The sequence below is a fragment of the Ambystoma mexicanum genome, chromosome 2q, assembly GCF_040938575.1.
Source record: "Ambystoma mexicanum isolate Mex_15411 chromosome 2q, UKY_AmexF1_1, whole genome shotgun sequence".
Classification (NCBI taxonomy): domain Eukaryota; kingdom Metazoa; phylum Chordata; class Amphibia; order Caudata; family Ambystomatidae; genus Ambystoma; species Ambystoma mexicanum.
This window is the reverse complement of record NC_090924.1, coordinates 84,923,215-84,945,866: the sequence shown is the minus strand read 5'-3', so window position 1 is coordinate 84,945,866 and position 22,652 is coordinate 84,923,215. Positions and strand designations below refer to the sequence as shown.

Sequence of the window (22,652 nt, the reverse complement as noted above, 5' to 3'; positions counted from 1 at the left end):
AACATCACATCTGCCATAAGAATGAAGCTACTTTTAACAACAAAATGTGGAACTGTAGCTTCCCACACAACTCTCCATCTCCTTAAACACAACCCCCCCCCATTCAGTCCATAGTATTTCTCATCTGCGCACATACACACTTCATTTAGACGTGGGTGACTAGCAGGGTCTTGGCCAATCTTGCATAACTTTAATGGCTGAAATGCACACACGCACAATAGCACCTACCAAATTCTCCTTCATTTTTGGACTGCGGTCCGTCCGAGGGCATTCAACCAAAAGCCTGTTGGGAACGCTGCTTGTTCCTTGGTTTTGAGATGAAATGCTTTGATAAAGGGCTGCAGTGATCTACTGATGTGAAGACAGCATATGTTCCACGGTGTCAATTTATTTAAAGAGGTGACTACACTAGCAGCTAAGGAGCATATAATATGTGCCTAAAATAGCAGTGCCAATTACCATTCTCCATTGTATAATGATATATGTATCCATTCTCAGAGAAATCTGTGAGTTTAATCTCTCTGTGAGCACTCTACTAATGAGCAAATATCTTTGTCAAGTATATTGCTGATCAATGATAGATGATATGATAGATGTTGAAGCTGGAATTTCTAACAGCATTGGCTTTGTAAGTATGTGCAGCGCATTGTGGTCCATAGAACAACAGTGTTCTCCTTTTACCTGTATCAACTGTCTGGTAACTAAACCTCTTTGCAGCCTACAACACACTTCCTCTTGCTGGAAAAGCATTCATATTGGCAAATGTGCTCAATAAAAGAAAACAAAACCACATTTTATTTGTAATCATATTTAATCTAAAAGGTTTGGCAGGAATTAAAACTACAGATAATACATATTAAATACATTTAAAAAGGTCTTATAAAAGAAACTGAGCCCTGGAATGTACAGCAGGTAAGTTACATCTGCATTTACAGCAGTTGATACTGTGATGGCAAACAGTCTGTCTTACATCTCTGGAATGCCAGAGGGTTTCTTGAAAATGTCACAGTGAGCGCAGAGGCCTTCAGGCACTGTTGCTGGTTTGTCAGTTTGGCAAGTTCCTTCAATGGGAGCCTCAGATTGGACTTCCTGGGCTTTTACAGGATCATAATATGACAACTGCTCTTAAAACGAAGAAGAGCCTTAGCTCCTGGGATATCACGAAGAGGCGATTTAAAACCTGAGCTAACCTAACTCTGTCTGAAGACAAGCTTCAGGCCTGCTCAGCGATCATTCTTGTTGTTAATCCTGTGGACAAGCAAAAAGATGAAAAATCTTCAAAAGAGTTCATTTATATGTATTCAATTAGAATGTTAACTTATTTACCTATGCAGTTGCTTTGCGTCTCTTCAAAGCCTTTGCAGCTTTTACCAATCAAACAAAGACTACAGGTAACTAAGATTATGTTTTTATTTTACTGCTGGACTAGGATTCTAAGGAGGTCTTTAGAGATGTGTATATTTCTCAATTCAAAGTCAGGCGAATCAGGCTTGAGAACAGCAGTAAATGACACAAAAGTGGAGGCAATTATGTGTAACCAAGATCACCATTCAAAACATAATTTTGATTGCCTAGCAGGTAAACGGAGGGATGTCAGTGGTCTTGTTATGGTTTAATGAGACAAATAGAATATGGAATTGATTTCTTTCCAGATACTTCATCTTTTTTGGAAAAGAAGGATTTTATCTGATTGCACAAATACATTTTATAGATAATCTTTAACATCTCCCAAATGGTTATCCATATTCTGTTTTACAAGCACAGACGTTGTGAGCCTTATACAATACACTTATAAGAAGAAGCACAACAAATTACATTGCTAGTTAGTTGTGCAAAGCTTGTTAAGAAAGCATATTAGTGCTCTCAACTCTCTCCTTTTGTCTATGCCACTTCGAAGTGATTTAGTAAGCTGCATGTAGTTGCAGACAGTCATGGAAATGTCCTCTTTGAAAATGACACTCAGCACCCTAGTGGACCTGCAGGCACTTCTTCGGATTGGACATAAGACATGAACACAGGTTTCTTATATGGCAGCATTGCAGAACATCACAATCAAGATGTGTGTTAGCAGCATGCACACTGTCACTTAGTTGTTTGGGCACACATCGCACTGTCAATTAGCCATAAAGCTAGCAGCATTCTACAGAAATATTGTCAAACCACACTGCCAGCATCACCTAGCGCTATTATTGAATCAAGATGCCGACAGCACCATTTACTAAAATAGAGCCATAGGGCTGGCAGCACCAAGCACTAGCAGTTAATTAAGGCCCAGCTGCAAACAGTACTACCATTGACTCTTACTGGAAATGTTACAGAGACGAGCCAGTTTTCTGAGATTACAAGGTCAACAGATTAGCTGAGGAACCAGTACACAGCTTTCACTAACAATCACATTTTAAGCAATAGAAATACTTTATATGTAACAGAATGGCATGGAAAACGGCACCTTTGGGTCAGGAGCTTCAGGAGTGGTTGGGGGAGATAACATAGAGCAGAAACCATTCCCATCTTTAAAAATTACTTTTACGTATGAGATGATAAAAATAGTGACTTAAAACGTTTGGGCGCATTAAGAGTCGGGCCTATGATTACTGAGAGAACCTCTTCAGAGATCTTTAGGGAGTCAAAAAGGTTCAGCCTCATGGGTCAAAGAATGCATGAAGTACAGTTCTGACAAAAGTTTCTTTCCCATTCTACCGGAATATAAAAATAAAAATCAATGGATGCTCTAAGCAATATTTTATGAACTGACCTTCTTAACCTTAAGTTACACTGCTTTGCAGCGAGCACAGAACACCACCTAGCTGAAAATACTGACTGGTTGATGTTAAACCACATCACGCTTGGAAGTAATGCTACTGTTTAAAGGATGACTAATTTGAGGAGCACCATGTTGTTATGGGGGGCGGGTGGCATTTTTCATAAAGGCAAATTAATTGATAATCTTTTTGTAGTACATATCTGAGGAATTCATCTTCCATCTTACATGAAGGCAGTGACGTTGTGTCAAACATCATAATGCTCCTAATGAGGCTGGTCCACAAGCACAATGGTGGCTATTCTGAGGCAAGCAGGAGTAGACAGGCTGGTGGTTAATATACACCTGCGAAGAACACTTGTATCTTCCTCTTATTCTTTTAGTCCTGTTTCTCAGTCTTCTGCTTCCAGGGGTAGATGAGTTCTCCAACAAATAGTTTCTTGCACAGTGAGCCCCAGGAGTCCTTAGGGTAGCAGCAGTAGGTCGGTAACCTGTAAGTCTGTACCACACGACCATACGAAAGAGGGTTGAACTGAAAAAGAAATCACAAGACAAGCCGATAAAGCAAGAATCTCAGAGCGTCCTTGGCTACCATCAAATAAAAGATGGCACAGTTGTGTTGTCTATACAGTTGTGTTGTCTATACAAGGCATCTCAATCCTAATTAACCTCCGATAATAAAAGGATGCATACATGCAAAACACGTTATAGTAGATTATTCAACACTAAGGCCCTGATTCACAGAGCGTTTTTCAATGGGGTTTTGTCATTATAAAACGCTTCTGTGAATTAGGCCCCAAGTGCTCTATATAGAGCATGCAAAAATGCATAGACTTCTTCTGAATCATCAACTACCGTAATTGCCACCAGCTCTGCACTAAAAGAAGAAACTGATACCATGACTATTCAAAGTAAAAAAAAAAAAAAAAAAAAAACGGGAAAAGAACACAAGTTATCTGTACACATGACACATGCGCAAACAAACGAGGACTCGGATAACAAATGTCAAAACATTAAAGTACCTTCGACATGCCTATTCATGTATTCAACATGTGCCAAAGAGGTGAAAGCAAGGGATTGAATTTATTGAACTGCTAAGTATTGCCAATTCTAGCAGTAAAGATTAAAAGGACTGCAATCACGATCTTAGCAACAGCCATATTATTTTGTTGTATTAGGTGTATTACAGTTTAAAACAAACTTACTTCCCATAACATGATTCATATATTTAAAACAGTTATTTTAATCTCCCAAAATTTTAGCAAAAATCTCGATTCAAGTTGATAACCATTTATACAACATAACCAAAACGTTTACATTTTTAGCATGAAAGCGTTATATACAGATCTTCCTAAAATCAACAAACTAAGATTATCCAAAACATTACAGTCTATTAGTTGTTTCAAAAATGATTTAGGATCCACACACATTCTGCATCTAATAGTGCCTACTTTTTTCCTTGGAAACATTATCTTGAGTATCCAATACATTTATTCTAACCATCTTAAATACACATCTCAATCATTAATCAGGGGATTTTTTTGAATATAGGGTTAGTATGACATACATCTTGGAAATATTTATAATTACGTCCCCTTCAAATAATTGCTATTTACTAGCCAATCTCATCTTTTTTCTTTGACCTTTAGCTGCTATTAAAATTCACAAACTCAAGGACCAATCAATCTTTCATCAAATATAATTAAAGAAACATCCTTTGACCTTGGCCAATTGTTTAATTTCTAGGGAATTACCTATCTATATTGTTCCCGTGATTGTGAGGGAAGATCAGACCAATTCACTCCGAATATATTGTATATGGGTTGTTTAAAACCAAGGGTGTCTCAACGACCAGTCCCTTGAGATCTGTCATGCAGGTGACTGGGGCACGGCCATCGCTATTGGATCCAGACCCCGGGGGTGGACCAGTGCGGGAGGATCACCTGGATGAGGGGTCTTTGGGGAGTGGGGCACCTGGAGGATAGACACGATACCTGTTCTCATTTTCCAGTAGAACACCCTCATTCCATGTACTATCTAGGAACTTTACCCCTCCCCACCCCCCATTCCTTCACACACACTACTGAACGGACAAATCGCTTCAGGGAAAGACAGACTCACACAACCATTCCGTTTGACATGTCCCAACATCAGGGTCAGGCAGAGTCAGGCACTTAACCTTAATGACTCCGAGCTGAATCCTGTTACCTTTCCCCACTGGGATAAAAGGCGGAACATGAGAGCATCCAGAGAGCGAGACGAGAAGGACAAGCGAAGCGAGCAAGATCAGCAGAACGGAAGGGCAGGAAATCTCGATAAGGCGACCCGACCATGGAAGCAGAATAAACGGTAGCAGAAGGCGAATAAAAGGCTGTGGTCCTACCAGCTGTGGGGTGAAGGTTGCTGCAGAATTCCAAAGGGACAACTCCCTGCTACTGCAGAAGGTCACGGCGATACCTCCTTCATGTGCAGTATGAGGACTTGAAAGGAGGCTAGCCGCGCTGGGTCAAAAGCTTTGACTTGACGGAAGGTCTTGATAAACTATCAGCCGCTGCCGGTGAGTGAAATGGGAGACCGGCTTGTGTTGATAAATGAAAAGGACATTAACGTTTGAAGTACTCGTTGGGTTGTTAAGAAACCGCGGGCGAAAGCACATTGTAGCAAGAAGGAAGAATGCCGAGATTGTATGTGTGAGAAAAGCCACGAAAGAAAATAACTGAGAAAGGAGGCCAAATAGTCAAAGTGGTCAAAGAAGGGTTATGCCAAGGGTACAAACCCCCTTGCTCGAACAGTCGAAAGTCTTTGACAAAAAGTGAAACGAACTATAAAGCCAACCTAAGGAATTATTAGCCCTGTGATGCTAACTAAGGACTGCAGGTACCAGAAGGCCTCGGTAGAGGAGGCCGGTATAAACATTTTTATTTTTTAAACAGTTTTTATTAACTTTTGCAATGCAACCAGTACAGAAAAAAAAATACAAATCCATGCCCCAACGTATGGCAGCAGACCCCTCCTGCCCCCCCATCTTCTTCCATATTATATATTTAGTGAACTTTTGCAGAACAGTGTACCGTCACCACATCAATTACCTTGTGACCCATACCATCAAACCAATCTTTATAGGGCAACCATACCCCGCCATAACCACTCCAATACATTGTTCATGGACAGTTCCTGGGGATTACAACCCAGCGTGGGTCATCGGAGTGTCCTCCGTGTTATCCCCTGTCGGGGAAAGACTCATACGGGCCGTCTCATTGGACATGTAACTTCTGAAGGCCACCCAGTAGTCTCTGGGTCTACCGCTAGGTGGAAGTGTCTGGTTGTACTGTGTCTCCCTTCGCTCACAAATCAACATTACATTGAGCCAATGTTGTAAAGTAGGAGCTGCAGCCGCCCCCACTTCCTCCCAAGTATGCGCCACCAAAGATCTAGCAACAACGGAGGTCATGCCAACCAAGCGTTTTTCACAACGGGAATCCAGTTCGATCAATGCCAGTAGCCATGTCTCAGGGGTCAATGGGATCGGGTCTTCCACTATCCTCTCATTGACTTCTGCTCCAGCTGACCAGTAAGGTTTAATCCGAGGGTAGGACCATGCCATGTGGTAAAAGTCAGCAGAGGCCTGATGGCACTTCTTGCGGTCCGGGGACTTAAATTGGAACAGTTTGTGCAAATACAAAGGAGAGTAATATAACTGGTGCACAAATTTGAAGTGAAGCAGACGGAACCTGTTATTAATAGAGACATTTTTGGTCTGGGTGAAAATAGAACACCATTGAACCTCCGATAGTGTCTTTGCCATGCAACCCTCCCATTTAACCTTGAACTGGGGGCTGAGTGACCGCGCCAAACCATATAAGGTTGAAATCACCTTTCTGGGGGATGTTGGTGCTATAGCAAATTCCATCACAGAGGATACCTGGGGCGCGTTCGGAAAGTCGGGCCATCTTGCTCTTAAAACCTCTCGAAGGCAGAAGTATAATAGCAGGGTGACCGGGGAACATCCGTCCCTAACCTTAAGATCTTCCCAGCCTATAAATTTGCCGCCCAGGGCCACGTCTCCGAATGTGTGGATCTGATGGCTTTGAAATTGCTGAATAAAAATGTGTTCATGTCTAAGGGGAATGCCACATGTTAGGGAGAATTCTCTGTTTAGGCTGAATTTCCCTACCTAGTGAGTCCCCCAGCAGCTTTGCTGGATTTCTGGGGTTTCTTTTTTCTCCTGCCAAGAGTGAGACTCTTTTACCCTCACTCTTGGACATGTTGAAGTGTGTTTTCTTGGTTAAACCTTGTGTTGAATGGGCTATGGGGTCTTTTACTCCATAGGGCCTCATGTATTTTTGTGATGTGGGTTACACAGCACCCTCTGTGCCGTGACCCAGGGGTGTCCTAGGGACTCCCCAACATAGACTCCATACCCTGGGACTGACTACTGTCTCCCAGGGCATGTAAAGTCACCAAAGACTTTGCTAGTCTTGAATCCTGAACAGAACCAGTACAAACCATCATATTGTGGACGTACTGGCTGGGGCAATTCGATTGCCCCAGGGTCTGTTAGTCGAGGGGGCACGTCTCCGTCCCCCCTGATCGAGTTTTGGCTGGTGGCAGTGGAAACTACGTTTTATATTCAACCGCGAATATTTTCCTATGGGATTTCCCATTGTTTTAGGCTAACACATTTAATTATTTATTTACGGTAGCCTTAAACATACCGCCGGTTTATATATTTATTATTATAACTCCGGTTGGGACTTTTTGCCAAAACTTGATTCTAAAATGGCGTTGGCGTTCGCCTCTGTAACTCTGACCCAAAGTGGAGCCCTTTGTTCCACTTTTGGCGGGCTTCTCCGCAGAAGCCCTCCCAAGTGGTGCCACTCTGTCTGGGGTACTTAGGAGGGGTGGAGGGGGGTTTAGGCACCCTGGACTGAGTTACCTTGGTAACTCAAGTCGCACTCCGTCCTGATTGGCCCAAGTGGTGAGCCGGCCGGCTCACCACTTAGCATGTTTGAGTGACAGCTAGGCTGGGTGAATGGGGGTTTGCTGCATAAAAGCAGGGCTTTGGGGACTGGAACTTCAGAAGTCGCCACAGGACCAAGAATCCGACGAGGGAAGAGCTGAGCCGACCTGCTTCGACGACACCACCCGGTGGAGCCCTGCTGAACCGTCTCACCACTTTTCCCGACGACCGAGGAGAACTCTTAACGGAGTGGCTCCTTCCCTTGACTGGTGGGGACAACCAGTTTTCGCCTTCTTTTCGCTTCTCGAGGTATCTCGTGGCCGCCTTGCCAGTGCCAAGCACCCCGGCAACCGGAACCCCACCACTTTTACCCCAACCACGAAAGTCGGTACAACCCTTTGACCGGAGGACTCCGCGGCTGGTTTCTTCCCGGGCAGTGCAACGACCTTCTTCTTCTGCTCTTCTGCGAGAACTTCTTCTCCCCTGACCGACGTCGAGCCTTGCTGCCACTGCCTGGAACAACTGCCACCGCTGGAGGATCCTTTCCGCTTAAGGTACCGTGTTCCGCCTGGCTTCCCTTGCCACCGACTGTACGGGGTAGATTTAGCCCCCGGCTTTCGAACCTGGGAGTGCCTGGAATACCCTGGCTAAACTTCTAAGCCACTCTAAACCCTTTCTAACTCTTTGCAAGACTTTGAATCCCTAATAACGGTGTGATCTTGGGCACATTTTCGCTCCGGCTACTCTAAGAGTGGGCCCTGCCTAGTGACTTTTGCTCACCTGTGACTTTGTGCTTCTTTGAGCCTATTGCAAGTGTTCTGGACCTTAGAGTGGTGTGTTTAACCCATTTCTGTTTCTTTTTATCCCTTCCTTAAACCTACTAGAGTGTCATCTAACGTTAAGCGCTCACCTCTGTTTTAATTATGTGGAGTTAACTTAGAGTTGTCTAGATAGGAGTAAGGGTTGAAACTGCTTTCATTATAACTGTGTTTTAAGTGTTTTTACTATACTTTGCTAGAGTGTTTTCAACTTATGTGTTCTTAAAAAAATAAATAACTATATACTTTTGAAACCAAGCTCTGGTCAGTGTTTGCTTGTGCTATTGTGTCTGAGTACATATTGTGTATACTTTGCATACTGCCTAACTCTTCTTGAGGGAAGTCTGACTGCTCAGCCACAGCTACCAGGTAAATCTGGGTGGTGCAGACTGCTACCAAGTGGGTTTACTGCTATACCTGTAGTCTTAAATCTTTTGCAGTGTTCCCCAAGGGAACTGCACAGGTTTCTGCCTAACACCACAAACTCTGTATATGGCCATCAAGGGTGAGTACTAGGGTCCCAACCCTGCCCACCTTGCCAATTGATCCCACGCCCTAAGGGTAACCGCTGAGATGCGAGTGAGGGAAACTACTCGTGGGGGACCACCACCAAATAGAATATTGAATCTGGGCTACTAAATAGTATAAAAAGAGATTGGGAACATCCAGACCACCTGGGAGTATAGGCTACGCATTGTACGCAGAGAGAGACAGGGTTGTTTCCCGACCCAAATTAGCTTGGTCATCGTGAACTTTATGCGACTCCAAAAGGCCGCGGGTGACCATATCGGGACGTTGTTGAAAATATATAATAATTTCGGTAGGATGACCATTTTGGATAAGGAAATACAGGCTGCCTGGGAGATAGGAAGACGCACCCACGTGTCTACTCTGTGCTCCAAGTGCTGCAGGGCAGTAACATAGTTCTCCTCGTATAGCTTAGATGGGGAAGTGGACACCCGTATACCTGAGTAGCGAATTCCCTGCGGACACCAAGCAAATGCCTCCCCCACATCCTGCGGGCACACCCCCACAGTGAGCCGGAGCACTTCGGATTTGGTCCAGTTTATTTGAAGGCTGGATAGGCCACTTAATGTGGATATCTCTTCCATTATGGGGTGCAAATTGATCTGAGGGTTTTTAACTTATAGCAACATATCATCCGCGTAGAGAGAGAGACAGATGTATGTGAACGTATAGTCACCCTACGATGGGAGTGAAATTACCTCAGGACACAGGCCACCGGTTCAATTGCCAAAGCAAACAAGAGAGGGGAGAATGGGCATCCCTGCCTAGTACCACGAGTAGGGTGGATAGGAGCCAATTGAATCCCATTAGTGTAAATCAAAGCACGTGGAGCGTCAGAGAACCTCGAACAGAAAGGGCCATTCGACAGAATCGAACGCTTTCTCCGCGTCTAAGGCCACCACCGCTATAGGGACTTCGGGGTTCACGTTATGCATCAGGGTGAACAATCTTCGCAGATTGTTTTGAGTAGAATGACCTGGTATAAACCCCGCTTGATCTGGAAGGACCAAAGCGGGCATATGGGGGAGAAGCTGGTCGGCAAGCAATTTCACCAAGATCTTATTGTCAGTGTTCATCAGCGACAAAGGCCGATAGGACAAGCATTTTTTTAGGGTCTTTATTGGCATTAAGCAGTACCGTAACAAGGGCCGTCCTAACGGATTCCGGGAGTACCCCAGTGGAGGCAGCCTCCTCGGACATACTGCACAGATGGGGGATGAGCAGGTCCGGGAAGACTTTGTATAGTTCAGCCGTGATGCCGTCTGTACCCGGCGCCTTACCGTTCAAGAGCGAATTAATTTTCTTAAGGAGCTCCTCCTCTGAGGGGGGATCATTGAGAAGCACTCCTCTCGCCGGATCAAACCATCCCAGAGCAATCCTATCGAGATATTGGGTGATATCGTCATGCCCTGCGGTGCTTTGAGTAACATACAGCCTCTCATAATATTGTCGAAAAATATTATTTATCCCTCCTGCATCCCTAGTGGGAACCCCCTCGGGGGACTCTACTTCTATTATAGGGTTCAGGTGGCAGTCCTGTCTAATGGCCCAGGGAAGGGTTCTACTCGGACGATTCCCCTCCCCATATCTTGCCGCTGCGATGAGGTCACCTAGGAATCTGTCCTCGCTATCCATTAGCGAGCGAACCTTGCGCCTTTTAGCTAAAAGGGCAGCCTGGAGTGTGGGGGAGTCCATCCCGGCTTGGAATAGCTCCACGTTTTTAATTTCTTTTTCTTTAACTGCGATGTCACGACAAATACTTGTCAAGACACCTCCCTCCTGCGAAATACACCAGCCCCGCAAGTACACCTCAAACGTATTGTGGGTTGCTGTGAGAAAGAAAAGCCTGATTGTTGAAAGTAAACACACTTACTTCAATATAACAGAGTGGCCCAGCAAGACGCGATCGCCTATCAGAATTCTCTGTATCGAACTTGCAAGTAATGAAGTGAAGGCGTGAAAGATTGCAAAGTAACAAGTGTGATGCTGGCGGTTTGAAGGAGCCCGATCGGGGGCACCCAGAATTGCCGACAGAGGACAGTCTGAGCCTGGAGGAGGGGGACCCGAGTGAATCGGTGAAAGTGAACCAAATATTTGTTTAAAAAGACATTAAGGGCTCCTGAATGTTATAAGCTAGTAGAACTGGCAAAGTTAACTGAACTGTGATTTCAATGCTACAGTGACCTGACAAAGGGATTCTAAGTGAAAGCAAGGGAAAGTGAATCCTGCATTTTGATAAAGTGACTGAACAGTGGTGTAAAGACAAAGGTGAAGTCAACAAAGGGGTATCACGAGAAAGCCTGGGAAAAGGGAAATCCTGCATGGTGAGAGCTTGGGAAAAGTCTTGTGATGCCAAGCAAAAGACATTGGGCCTCATAACTTTGCCAGTCCGGAAACCACGCTGCCGGTAAGCTTACCAGCACCATTGTTTCCGTACCGGCAAAGTACAAGTCTGCCTGCCGGAGCCGCTGCGCCCAACAGGTCTAACACTGCCGGGCACAGCGGCCACGGTAGGAAGAGCACCATGGAGCACCTTCCGTGGTTCCCATTCCCATAAAGTCCCATCAGACTCTATGGGAATGGGGACTTACAATTTGCCGGTGCCGGACTTCCCACAGGGTTGTAATGCCCTGGTGTTACCGGGAAGTCAGGCGCCAGTAAATTATTCTGAGTCAGACGGCAATCCGCTGGTAGAACCGGCAGGGTTTACCGCCGGACTCAGAATGAGGCCCATTGATTCGAGGGATTCTGCCTTTTCTGAAGAAACTGCTTCCTGATGCCTATGGACTCAAGGGGTGCTCAGAATCAGGCCACTGTTCTGCCTTGTCCCATGATGTAACGTGGGGAAGGGAGTGCATTAGTTCATTAGTCCTGAACTCCCGAAACCCTTTTGGACATTTCAGTTTGCGCTACACTCTTTTGTTATACATATCATTGTCTCACACCATTTTGTTATATAGAGTAAGGATTTGGCAATAGGTTTATTAGTATAGGCCATTTTGTTTTGACACACCACCACTAGGACAGCTTAGGCATTTTTCTCACCCATATACTGTTCACTAAAAAGCCTTGGATTGTACCCCTTGTGTCTGTTGTACTTCTGAGAACCATACCTTCCATACAGGGTGCAAGACTTTAATGACAATGCTGGACTCCAAAGACAACCGTCTAAGTTATTTTAACAGTCAAGCTCATAAGATAACCTTAAATTAACTCATATTGGATTGTCGAAGTAACTTTCTGTTTGTTTGCTAAAGTAACAGCAGATAAACCTCCATGTACTGTAAGGGTGGCAAAGTATGAGTCGGACACAGTGGTGGCATATTTTGGGCAAAGACTTTTATTAACACCAAAAGGTTGGAAACATGCCCCTCTATCCCTAAACACTAAGAGGGGTTTCCCTGCCTCAAAGTAAACTAATGAAAACGTCAGGAAGTCTGAAAGAAAAAAATGCTGTCACTGTTGTGTCAAAAACCAACTTCTTTCCCTAACAAGTATTCTTTACTAAATAAAACAATGTTCTTAGCGTTCTCAATGTACAGAAAAGTACACAGATTAGCAGGTAATAAGGTGATAAAAATAAATGTTCAAAGCCCTCAAAGTTCCAAGATTGTGGTAGTGTTCCTTTGCCTTAGACTTATTCTTCTTTGAAGAGTCTGGATCACAAATAAGATAAAGTCTTTATATTTCCAGTCTTTATATCCTATTGACTCCAGATTCCTCTCCGACAAGTGGAGGATTCAATTTATTATTCCCAGCGTCTTTTGCCCCCCTGGTTTCCAATCTTCTATGTTGTTGCAGGTCCCAGACTTGGTTCACTCTCCTCCCAAGTGAGCAACTAGTTTTGATTCTCTTTCAGGTCCCAGACCCTCTCTTTTGGGTGTGGGTCCAAGACTCGCACAGTAGTGTTACTGCCACTTGCTTTACTCTCCTGCCAAGTGGGTAACTATTTTGTTCGGGTCCCAGACACTCTCTTAAGCTTTCCCGGACTTCTTACAACTTCTGGTAAACCTGTGTACCTGTTCTCTCCTTCTTGAACAGTACCAGCGTTTCACCAGTCACTGTGTTGCTTGCTGATGCTCCAATAGATTTTTGGAGAGAGGCAGGTTCTGCAGTGCTATGGGTGAGGTCTCTCCTCTCCCAGCTGCGCAGGTTGTTCACCGGAGCTTGGGTAGCCTCGAGGTAAGTACCGGCACCAATGCACTCGGTCCCTCGAGCTTTGACCTTAGTCAACCTTTCCTATACCTCACTCTGTAGCTTCCCGTTCGGCGTCCCTCTGCTCGCTTGGTGCAGGCAACCAGCTGTGCCTTCTCAGAGACCCCTTCTCTCGTGACTCGTCTCGCTCAGGCTTCTCTCTCTCAGCTGTTTGATAGCGGAGTTTCTTCTAAACTCCAGCCCTGGACAGCTACTTCCATTCTGGCAACTGACATATTGGAATAAACTAGACCGCTCACTTAATTACTTTGAAGTTATCTTCCCCGTCCCAGTATTAGTTTTTCCCTCTGAAGCGGGTTGCTTAAAGTCTTTGGATGTTTCAGGCTTGTCAATGGTGTTTAGATTGTCAACTTTACAACAGAGTATATTCGATTCAGTATTGAAGAAGGGTTACCAAGGTGGATGAATACCACATTCTCTGTGAATAATTGTCCCTAATTCCATAGGGGACTTCCCTCACCATGTGATCCTCCCTCGGCGCACCACCAACAGGGGGATTATTGTACTGTGGACGCACCGCCCTGGCCTCATGGGAAAGGTCTCCTATTAGGGAAAAAGGGACGACATCCTCAGATTCGTCACAATAACTTATCAAAGCCTAGATTAGCACCAATCAAAGGCTTACCTTATCAAAGCCTAGATTAGCACCAATCAAAGGCTTTAGATCATTTATTATACACATATATTATGTTTCACTTTTCTCCCAAACAGTTTAACTAGAAAAAAAATGTTTCCTTAACATTTTCAAAAAATTTGCCATGATGTTTCCAAAGGAAAGTATACTTATGTTTCCTAGAAGATGGTTCACATGTAAAAGATTTATTTTTGCATTATTTTTATTGCAAATAACATCCTAGCTAACGCTGTTTGGATGTGATCCATGAGAATTATGCCTTCCACATAGGCTAGCCAACCTAAATGTGAAATGTCTGGTTTAGGTGCACAAGTATGTAAATTAAGGAACAAGTTACTTCCTTGTAACTGTTTTTCTCCAGCATGCGTCTGGCATGGATTCCCATGCTCATGAATATTCCCCAGTCATCAGGCCGGGAATCCTTGGTAAAAAGAAAAGTCTTGCTTTAAGCTTGAAAAGCACCTGTCTTTCTCCCATAAACCAATCACTATTCTCTGGGTTATTACTGCACACATCCATCACCGTCGTCTCCCTAAGCACCATCCTGATGGCCATCTTCAGATCTGATATAGCATGCAAAGTGGCAGTATGAACCAAGAAGAGCCACAGCGGGGAAGGTGGGAGGGTTCGCATGTGAATCCATGCCAGACCCATGCTGGAGAAAAACAGTTACAGGTAAGTAACCAGTTGCTTCTCCAGCATGAGGTCTGGCATGGATTCACATGCTTGTGAATACAAATACACAGCAGTACATATACACAACCATGGGAGGTGGCAAGGCTCTACAGAAGTACAAACACTTCGCACTGGAACAGATTCAACTCAAACAAACAAGTTGCGCAGCACCGCCAGGCCGACTCTGGACTCCTCCCTGAAATTCCTGTTGACGCAGTAGAATCTCGTGAAGGTGTGCGTAGACCTCCACATAGCAGCCCTGCAGATGTCGAGCAGGAGAATACCAGAGAGGAACGCTGTCATAGCTGCAATGGCTCTGGTGGAATGTACTCTCGGCCGTCCTGGAAGAGGCCTGTTGTCCTGACGATGACACTGCATGATGCAGCTGGAGAGCCACCTGGAGATGAAAGCCTGCGATAGGGCCTTCCCATGATTCACAGGTCCAAAATTCACAAACAGTTGAGATGTCTTCCGAAGGACCTTCGTGCGTTTCACATAAAATTTCAAGGCATGAGCAACATCCAGCAGATGCAACAAACTTTTAGTGGGCGAAGAAGGATTCAGGAAGAAGACTGGGAGAACCAAGGGTTTGTTGAGATGGAATTCAGAAGGAACCTTGGGCATAAAGGTGGGGTGGGTCCGTATCACCACCCTCGCAGCATGGAATGACATGCATGTGTGCTTGCAGGAAAGGGCCTGAATCTCCCTGACCCGTCCTGCTGGGGTGATGGCTACCAGAAAAGCAGTCTTCCATGAGTGGAACTTCAGAGGAGCCTGATGCAATGGTTCAAATGGAAGCCCCATGAGCTTAGTTAGAAAGACGTTGAGCTCCCAAGCCAGAGCATGTGCCTTCACCAGTGGAAATGTCCTGAAAAGGCCCTTCAGAAACGACTTGACAAGCCTGTGAGACGACAGCGAGGGCCTGTCCAGAGACCGTGTGTACTGGGAAATGGCTGCCAAATGCACCTTAATGGAGGCGTGGGGTAATCCGGCCAACGACAGCAGGTACGACAGAAGCGGTGGGGCCATGACGCCCAGAGGTGTAATCCTTTGATTCCTGCACTACACTGAGAAACGTTTCCATTTGTGGCTGTAACACAAAAGCATAGAGGACACCCTGACCCTAACGAGGACCTTCGTCCATTCCAGGGGAATATCATAATGCCCAAACTCTCTGCAGAGGAGGTCGAGAAGAGGAGGCAGCCAGATGGCCAGGGCCACTGACAGGAGTAGTAGGTCTGGGTACCAGATCTGGCGGGGCAAGCTGAAGCAATGAGTATCATCTTGCTGCAACAGCGTTTGAATGTGTTGATCACACGTAGCAGCAGCCGGATAGGCAGGAAAGCGTACAGGTAGAGGCCCTCCGATGTGAACGAGAAGGCCTGTCCCAGGTAGCCCGGACTGGGAAACCTGCTGGCGAACGCCTGGCATTTCGAGTTCACCGCCATCGCGAAGAGTTCAATCTGGGGTCAGCCCAGTATGCTGAAGAAATGCGACGACTGTGCCCGCTGGAGTTCCCACTCGTGGCAGGATCGTAGTTCCATTCTGAAGAAATCTGCAATGGTGTTCTTGGTGCCCGCCAAGTGGAACGGGACGAGAAACATGTCCTGAAGAATGGGCCAGTGCCACAGGGCCTGTGCCTCCAGAGAAAGATCGAAAGAGCGGTTCCCGCCCTGCTACCCTTCACCACCGATCCTCATAGGAGAGGCAGGAAAGACGTGAGGGCCCAAAACACAGCCCACAGCTCCAGTACATTGCTGTGCAGATCCTATTCTCCTCCGGAAGGCAGAGGCGTCTGGCGTGGGTTGTCCGGTGTGAGCCCCCACCCGTCCAGGGAAGCGTCTGTGGTGACTGTAGCCTGGAACAGGGGAATCCGAAACGGGGCTCCCTGAGCGAGGTGTGCACGCACTCCCCACCACTGTATGGCTTGTCGGAATTCCTGGTTGAGGGCAATCTTGTCCATCCACTTACCCATGATCTGGAGCCCCCTGGCGTCCAGAAACTCCTGCAGAGGTCTCATTTGTAGCCTGCAGAACAGGGCTAGGTGAATGCAGGACATCATGCCCAGCAGCGATTTGATGATCCGAACGGTCGCGGATTGAGCCGCTGACAGACGATGCCCCTTCCCCAAAATGGCTGCACTCTCTCCTCCGAGGGATATGCCAAAGATGTGACTGTGTTGAGGCGAGCACCCAGAAACAGAGCGTTCTGCGATGGCACCACACAGGACTTTGGATAGTTGCTGGAGAACCTGAGCTCTGTCAGCAGACGTATGGTCTCTTCAGTGTGCTGTGCCGTCCAGGTACGGGTAAACTTCTATGACCTTGAGGCGTAGGTACCCTGCCACTGGGGACAAGCATTTTGTGAACACTGTTGGCGCCAATTGCAAGCCAAAGGTTAGAGCCTTGAACTGATAGTGATGACCCAGAACCACAAAGCACAGGAAATTCCGATGCTTGGGGTGTAGATGAATGTGAAAGTAGGCATCCTCCAGCTCCAACGTGGCCAGAAAATCCCATCCCTCCAGTTGGCCGAGCACATGCTGCAACGTGACTATCCTGAATATCTGGGACCGCAAGTATTTGTTGAGGCGTCATTTGTCCAGAATTGGACACCATCCCTCTGACTTCTTTCGAACCACAAAGTATCTGGAGTACACCTTTTTCCAACAAGGCCTGGACCTCCTGCATCAGTTGAGCAATGTGTAGTTCATTCTTTGCCATGGGAGGAATACAAGGGCACCTGTGCTCGAACTCCAGTGTATGCCGTTGAGGAAATATGTCCAGCATCCACTTGTCAGTGGTGATGTTTTCCCATCTGTCAATGAAGTGTGACAGTCAGCTTCTCACTGGGGTGCGAAAGCAAGGGCCCGGGTCCTGGGCCTGGCCAGGCCTGCTTGGGCATCTGCGTCCTGGCCGGCGGGTGACAATGACACTGTGTCCCTCCTCCGAAGACCTGCGACCAGCCCCTGGAAGCCTCCAAGAGGGCGGACGGTACAAGGTGGATGCACAGCTCTTAGAGGACCTACCGAACTTCCCTCTGGAGGATCAAAAGGAAGAAGGCCTGCGCTGCTATAAGGTCCCCAGCGACCGAGCCATCTCAGTGTCTGTCTTAATGGCTTGTAGAGTTCCACCTACAACTTTGCCGAACAGGTTATCCCCATCAGAGGGCATATCCACTGGCTTGTGGACGTCTGATCTGAAAATGATTGGCCTTTAGCCAACCTTGGTGTCCGAGTGCCACAACGTTACCCATCTGGCGAAAGCCATAGTCTGTGACATCCAACGCCACCGTGATGGCGTTGTCCGAGGCCACATTGCCCTCCTAAAACAGAGCTAGGGCCACTGTTTTCTTGTCCTCAGGCAAGAAGTCCAGTATGGGGCCCAGCTTTAACCATAGTTCCCTATAATAATGGGCCAGGATGGCCAAGGCGTTGGCGGCCTTCTCTGTTGAAGCAGCGGTATAGATGATATGCTTGCCCATTGAGTCTAGCTTCTTCCCCTCCTGGTCAGGGGTACCATGGATGAAGAGGATGGGTTTGCTAACCGCTTCCTAGCGGCAGCGGATAACACAAAGCCCAGGGACGGCTGCCATCTGAAACATCTAGGAGCCGAGTCAGGCACTGTATACTTTTTCTCAAGCCTGTCCCTTTTTGCTGGCGCAGAACTTGGGAGTCTTCATAAGAGCCAGACCTTCATCCCAAACGTCGTCCAGCAAAGGGATGGATGTCACAGTTTTCCTGGATGATTCACGTCTTTGAAAAAGGAACCCCTCCTTCTAGTTTTCTTTGGGCACCAGCCTGAAGAGGGCGGATGCCCTTGAGATCATGGAGTGGAAGGACCGCACCTCATCCGGTGGCGACGCCCTGGAGGGCTCGTCAGCACCCAGCAGTTCTCCATCCGGCGGCACAAAATCATCAAACTCATCAGTCTGTTTACTGGCCATATATGTGCCAGTGCTAGTGCCAGTCTGAGCTGGGTCCACCACTGGTACAGCTGGGGTGGGAGGCAGTGTTGGCCGTGTCAGTGTAGGAAGATGCCTTGGTCCTGTGGGGTCCACTGGGGGAGGAGGCAGCTGTTGCTTTATTTCTGACACCAACGTGTGAAGCGTCATTAGAATGTCCAGTGACATGACTTTAGAGCCCTGTGGAGGTGCAGTCAGGGTTGACAATGGTGGGAGCTGATGTCCAGTCCTGTTCCACAGGAGGAATCTCCCCACTCACCAGGCTGAAGGCTCCGTGATCCGAGCAGCAGCCTTCCTGCAGACTCCTCATCTGAACTTGTGTAGATTTCTGTTACAACCTCCCTCTGACCTGCCGAAGGACTGGGAAGAAAATCCATTGGCAGCAACAGTTCCTTTGTCCTACCTGCCTCTTTCGGGAAGGAGGAGATGACCGGAGCCTTCACAGACTGGGTAGTCGTGGTCGAGGCGGTAGTAGTCGTGGCCGAAGCGGCCGCAGCCGCGGTCTGGGGAGGCAGCGTGATCCTCTGGGCAGATTTTGTCATTGTCACCGCTGTGGTTGTTGACGGGGCAACCATTGACAGGGCTATCTACAGGGCAGGCAATGGAGTCATTGACAGAGCAGCAGAAACTATCGTCGACGGAGCAATCGTCGACAAGGCTTTGGTTGTGGACAAAGCCGCGGCAGACAACTGTCCCTTGGACGATTTCATAGACGAGGACCTTGGTTTTTGAGTTGTTGCTGGTGTCGTCATAGGCAAAGCCTTGGATGCAAGCATCAACTAAGATCTTCAAAGCGCCCTCCTTGTCGCCTTTCTTCGGTTTATCCTTCGACTAAGAGCCATGTTTCGACGAGAGGATCGGTCTTTCGGAAGTCACACCACCCACTGGCAGGATCACTGTGGACGTGGACGGCGAAGGGAAGCGTGCCTGATCCAAACTGGGACCCGCAGCAGCGGCGGCCCATGTCGGGTCAGCAGCGTGTGCGCTTAGCCTTTTTATGGACACCCTGCGAAGGGACATTATTGGCAGATCTCAACCTCTTCTCTGAGGGAGAACACCACAAAGGCCTGCCGGACTCGGAGAAGGCTTCTGTGCGCCCAGAGGCGTTGCCTTGTGCCCTTTCTTCTTTCAGCCACGACACCAACCTGCAATAACGGTCCTGCTTTGTTTTAGCTGGCATCCGTCCTTGTCGTGTGCCGATCTTCAACATAGATGTTCCCCAAACCACATCTGGTGCAGAGCTTGAAAAAACTCCTCTTGCCTTCTTCGGACATGGTGAGTTGCGAAGAAGGCCTCAACTAAGCCTTGCCACTGGAAAAGAAGATCCGAGGATGCAACAGCAGATCTTCGCTGACAACGGGTCCCCGCTGCCAGCGACTGACCAACTGTCAGCGAAAGAGAGAAGTTTGGAAAAAAAATCAAACACTGTATCCACAAAAAACGATAGAAAAAATGAATAAAGCTCAAAGAGCAACTCGACAGGACTCCCAGCACTGAAGCATGCAGTAAAACTCTGAAGATGGCCGCAGGGGTGGGACTTAGGAAGACGTCTGCCATTGGATGGGTGAAGTATGACACAGAGAACAGCGATTGGTTTATGGGAGAATAGCAGTTTTTCAAGCTTGAAGCAAGAGTGCTTTCTTTTTACCAAGGACTCCCGGCCTGACAATATGGAATATTCATGAGCATATGAATCCATGCCAGACCCCATGCTGGAGAACAAAGCATCCAGGATGATCAGTCGTTTATAGGCTGAACAAAGTATAGGATGGAGGAGGCCATAAGACTCAGCAAGCGTAGAAAAGGCGATGCTGGAAAATTTGGATCAGCTTGTAGATGTTCGCCACTCTGCCCTCGGGCGAGTGTCCAAGACTGCACCGATAAAGCAGAGACACTGGGACAGCGAAACCTGAGACTTTTTGATATTCAGGGAGTATCCCAAGCTGTGCAATAGGGTGCATACCTAGTACAGGTATGCCAATGCTAGGTCTGGTGAGCAAGCTTAGACAGGTGTAAGGGTGTCAAAGAAGGAAGCTGACACAAAGGTGGCATGACTTTGGTTACAGACTTAAGGTAAATAGGAAAAAGATCCTCACTATCCCCATCTTCTAAGAGGGGATTCCCTGCATCAAAACAATACAAAAAGGGTCCATCAGAATGTCCCTCAAATTAATCTCCACCGTCCTGTGTCACAACCTACTTCTATCCCTCACACTACAACTAAAGGATAAACTAACAGCAAGTTCCTTGCTCAAGAGAATGGCTCCCTTCTCCTGCTCTCGGATAGTGTCCAAAAAAGAATATTCTCTTGCAACAAAAAATGCCAGGGGGAATGACTCCCTTCCCCTGGTTGGCAGGTTTTGCAGTATTTATATAGTTTCATGTCGAGGAGAATGTCTCCATTCTCATGGTGTAGATTTATATAGTTTCCAATAAAACCAGAGGGAATTACTCCCTTCCCTTGGTGTATCCAGCACGACTCCCAGCTTAGGACCAAGAAAATGCCTTCCTTCTCCTGATCGTGTTTGGCACAGTGCACAACAAGGCCAGGGGGAATGACTCCCTTCCCCTGGCATCTTTAACATAACTCCTGGTTCTGTACCAGGAGAATTACTACCATCCCCTGGTCTTACTTGGCACAGTTTTGTATTACTACTTTAAGCTACAAGTATACTTTGTCACTCTGGTTTGTTGCTAGCAAAGTCCCAAATCTTGTTTGGATCCAGACCCTGCTCTGGTGGTCAGTGGGTTTCTGTCTGCCACTGACACGAGGAAGATGATGCTAGAGGTATGACTGAGACTGGCTAGGCCCAATAGTTGACCCACTCCCACTGGGCCGAGGGAAAGCTGTTCAAGCATTTCTCCCACCTGCTCCCTCGTCCCCTCTGGGTCTCCAGTAGCTTCTCGGGGGCTTTTGGTATATCACTGGGGCTTCCAGGGACCGGGATCAGCTCTGTCAGCTCTTCAGACTTCCCTCATTGTCAGGATCTGCAGCGCAGCGTCTCCATGCATGGCCCAGCTTGCTTCCCTCGCTCGGTCGTGTGCTTGGGTCTGCACCGGTAGACCCAATGGCAAATTACCACAGCTGCTCAGCAGTTTTCTCCTCATCTTCCTCTCCATGGTCAGCCATCAGGATTTGAATCTCCAACGTTGGAGATCTGCTACACCTGCTTCTTCTTACAGCTGCATTCAGCTCTGTGGCTGGGATGTACCAATTTGATAGTCCTTTGTTCCCTTTTATACATTGTATCCAGTTCCTCCCATGAGGATTGTAAAAGTCCTTCGTCTTTGTTAACAACTTAATCCTCATACCTCCTTGGGGCCACATCGTACCAGTGTTAGCACAGTCAATGATATTCATGTCTCCTGTGCTCTTCCGCGTCCTAGTACTTTTGGCTTTATCACCTATGTTACAACAATACATAGGTTTGCTTTCAATGTAGTGGTACTAAACATAAGAGGGCTAGAAAATGTCGGGGAGTGACAAAATTCAATGGGCTGTACCCTAGGTGATCGTCTTTTCCCCAGAGGGGGAGACCCCCGCCCCAGGGTCCTCGAGCATTAAAACACCCCTAGGGAGACTATTAGGTAGTAGCCGCATGTCGCTAGCCTCATTGCAAAGGGCTCCACCTTGGGTAAAAGTGACGACACCTTGTGAGTCCTCACACAAGCCAGTCATCCGGATAGGGAAAGACATGAATGTCTTCCCTTCTGAGGTGAGCCAACACTACAGCTAGCAGTTTGGTGACAACCCTGGGTGCCGAAGAAGGACCGAATGTTAGGACCTTGAACTGGTAGTGACAGTTTCCTATTTTGAATCTCAGGAACTTCCTGTGCCTTCTTGTGGACAGCCAAATGGAAGTATCCTGTAGACCAAGGAAGACTAGCCAGTTGTTCATGCACAGAGACTGGAGGATCTGAACTACAGTGACCATCTTGTACTTGTACTTGCGCAAGTACAAATTCAGAAGCCGCAGATCCAGTATGGGTTCAGACCATCGGTCTTTCTTTGGCACCACGAAGTAGGTTTAGTGCCAACCCCTGCCTCCTCCTGAGCACAGTACCAGTTGAATGGCCCTTTTTGTCAGAAGATGACGG

At 47.0% G+C, this 22,652-nt stretch overlaps 1 protein-coding gene across 7 annotated transcripts in view; it reads right to left on the bottom strand.

Moving 5' to 3' along the window:
- Positions 1 to 792: 792 nt before the first annotated feature.
- PIGQ (phosphatidylinositol glycan anchor biosynthesis class Q) overlaps positions 793 to 22,652 on the bottom strand; it is a 687,922-nt gene continuing 666,062 nt past the window's right edge. For all 7 annotated transcript variants that reach the window (XM_069646905.1, XM_069646901.1, XM_069646907.1 and 4 more), the window contains one exon: positions 793 to 3,293. In XM_069646905.1, coding sequence (XP_069503006.1) covers positions 3,141 to 3,293 — 153 coding nt within the window. In that variant the 3' untranslated portion in view covers positions 793 to 3,140. The remainder of the gene's footprint in view (positions 3,294 to 22,652) is intronic.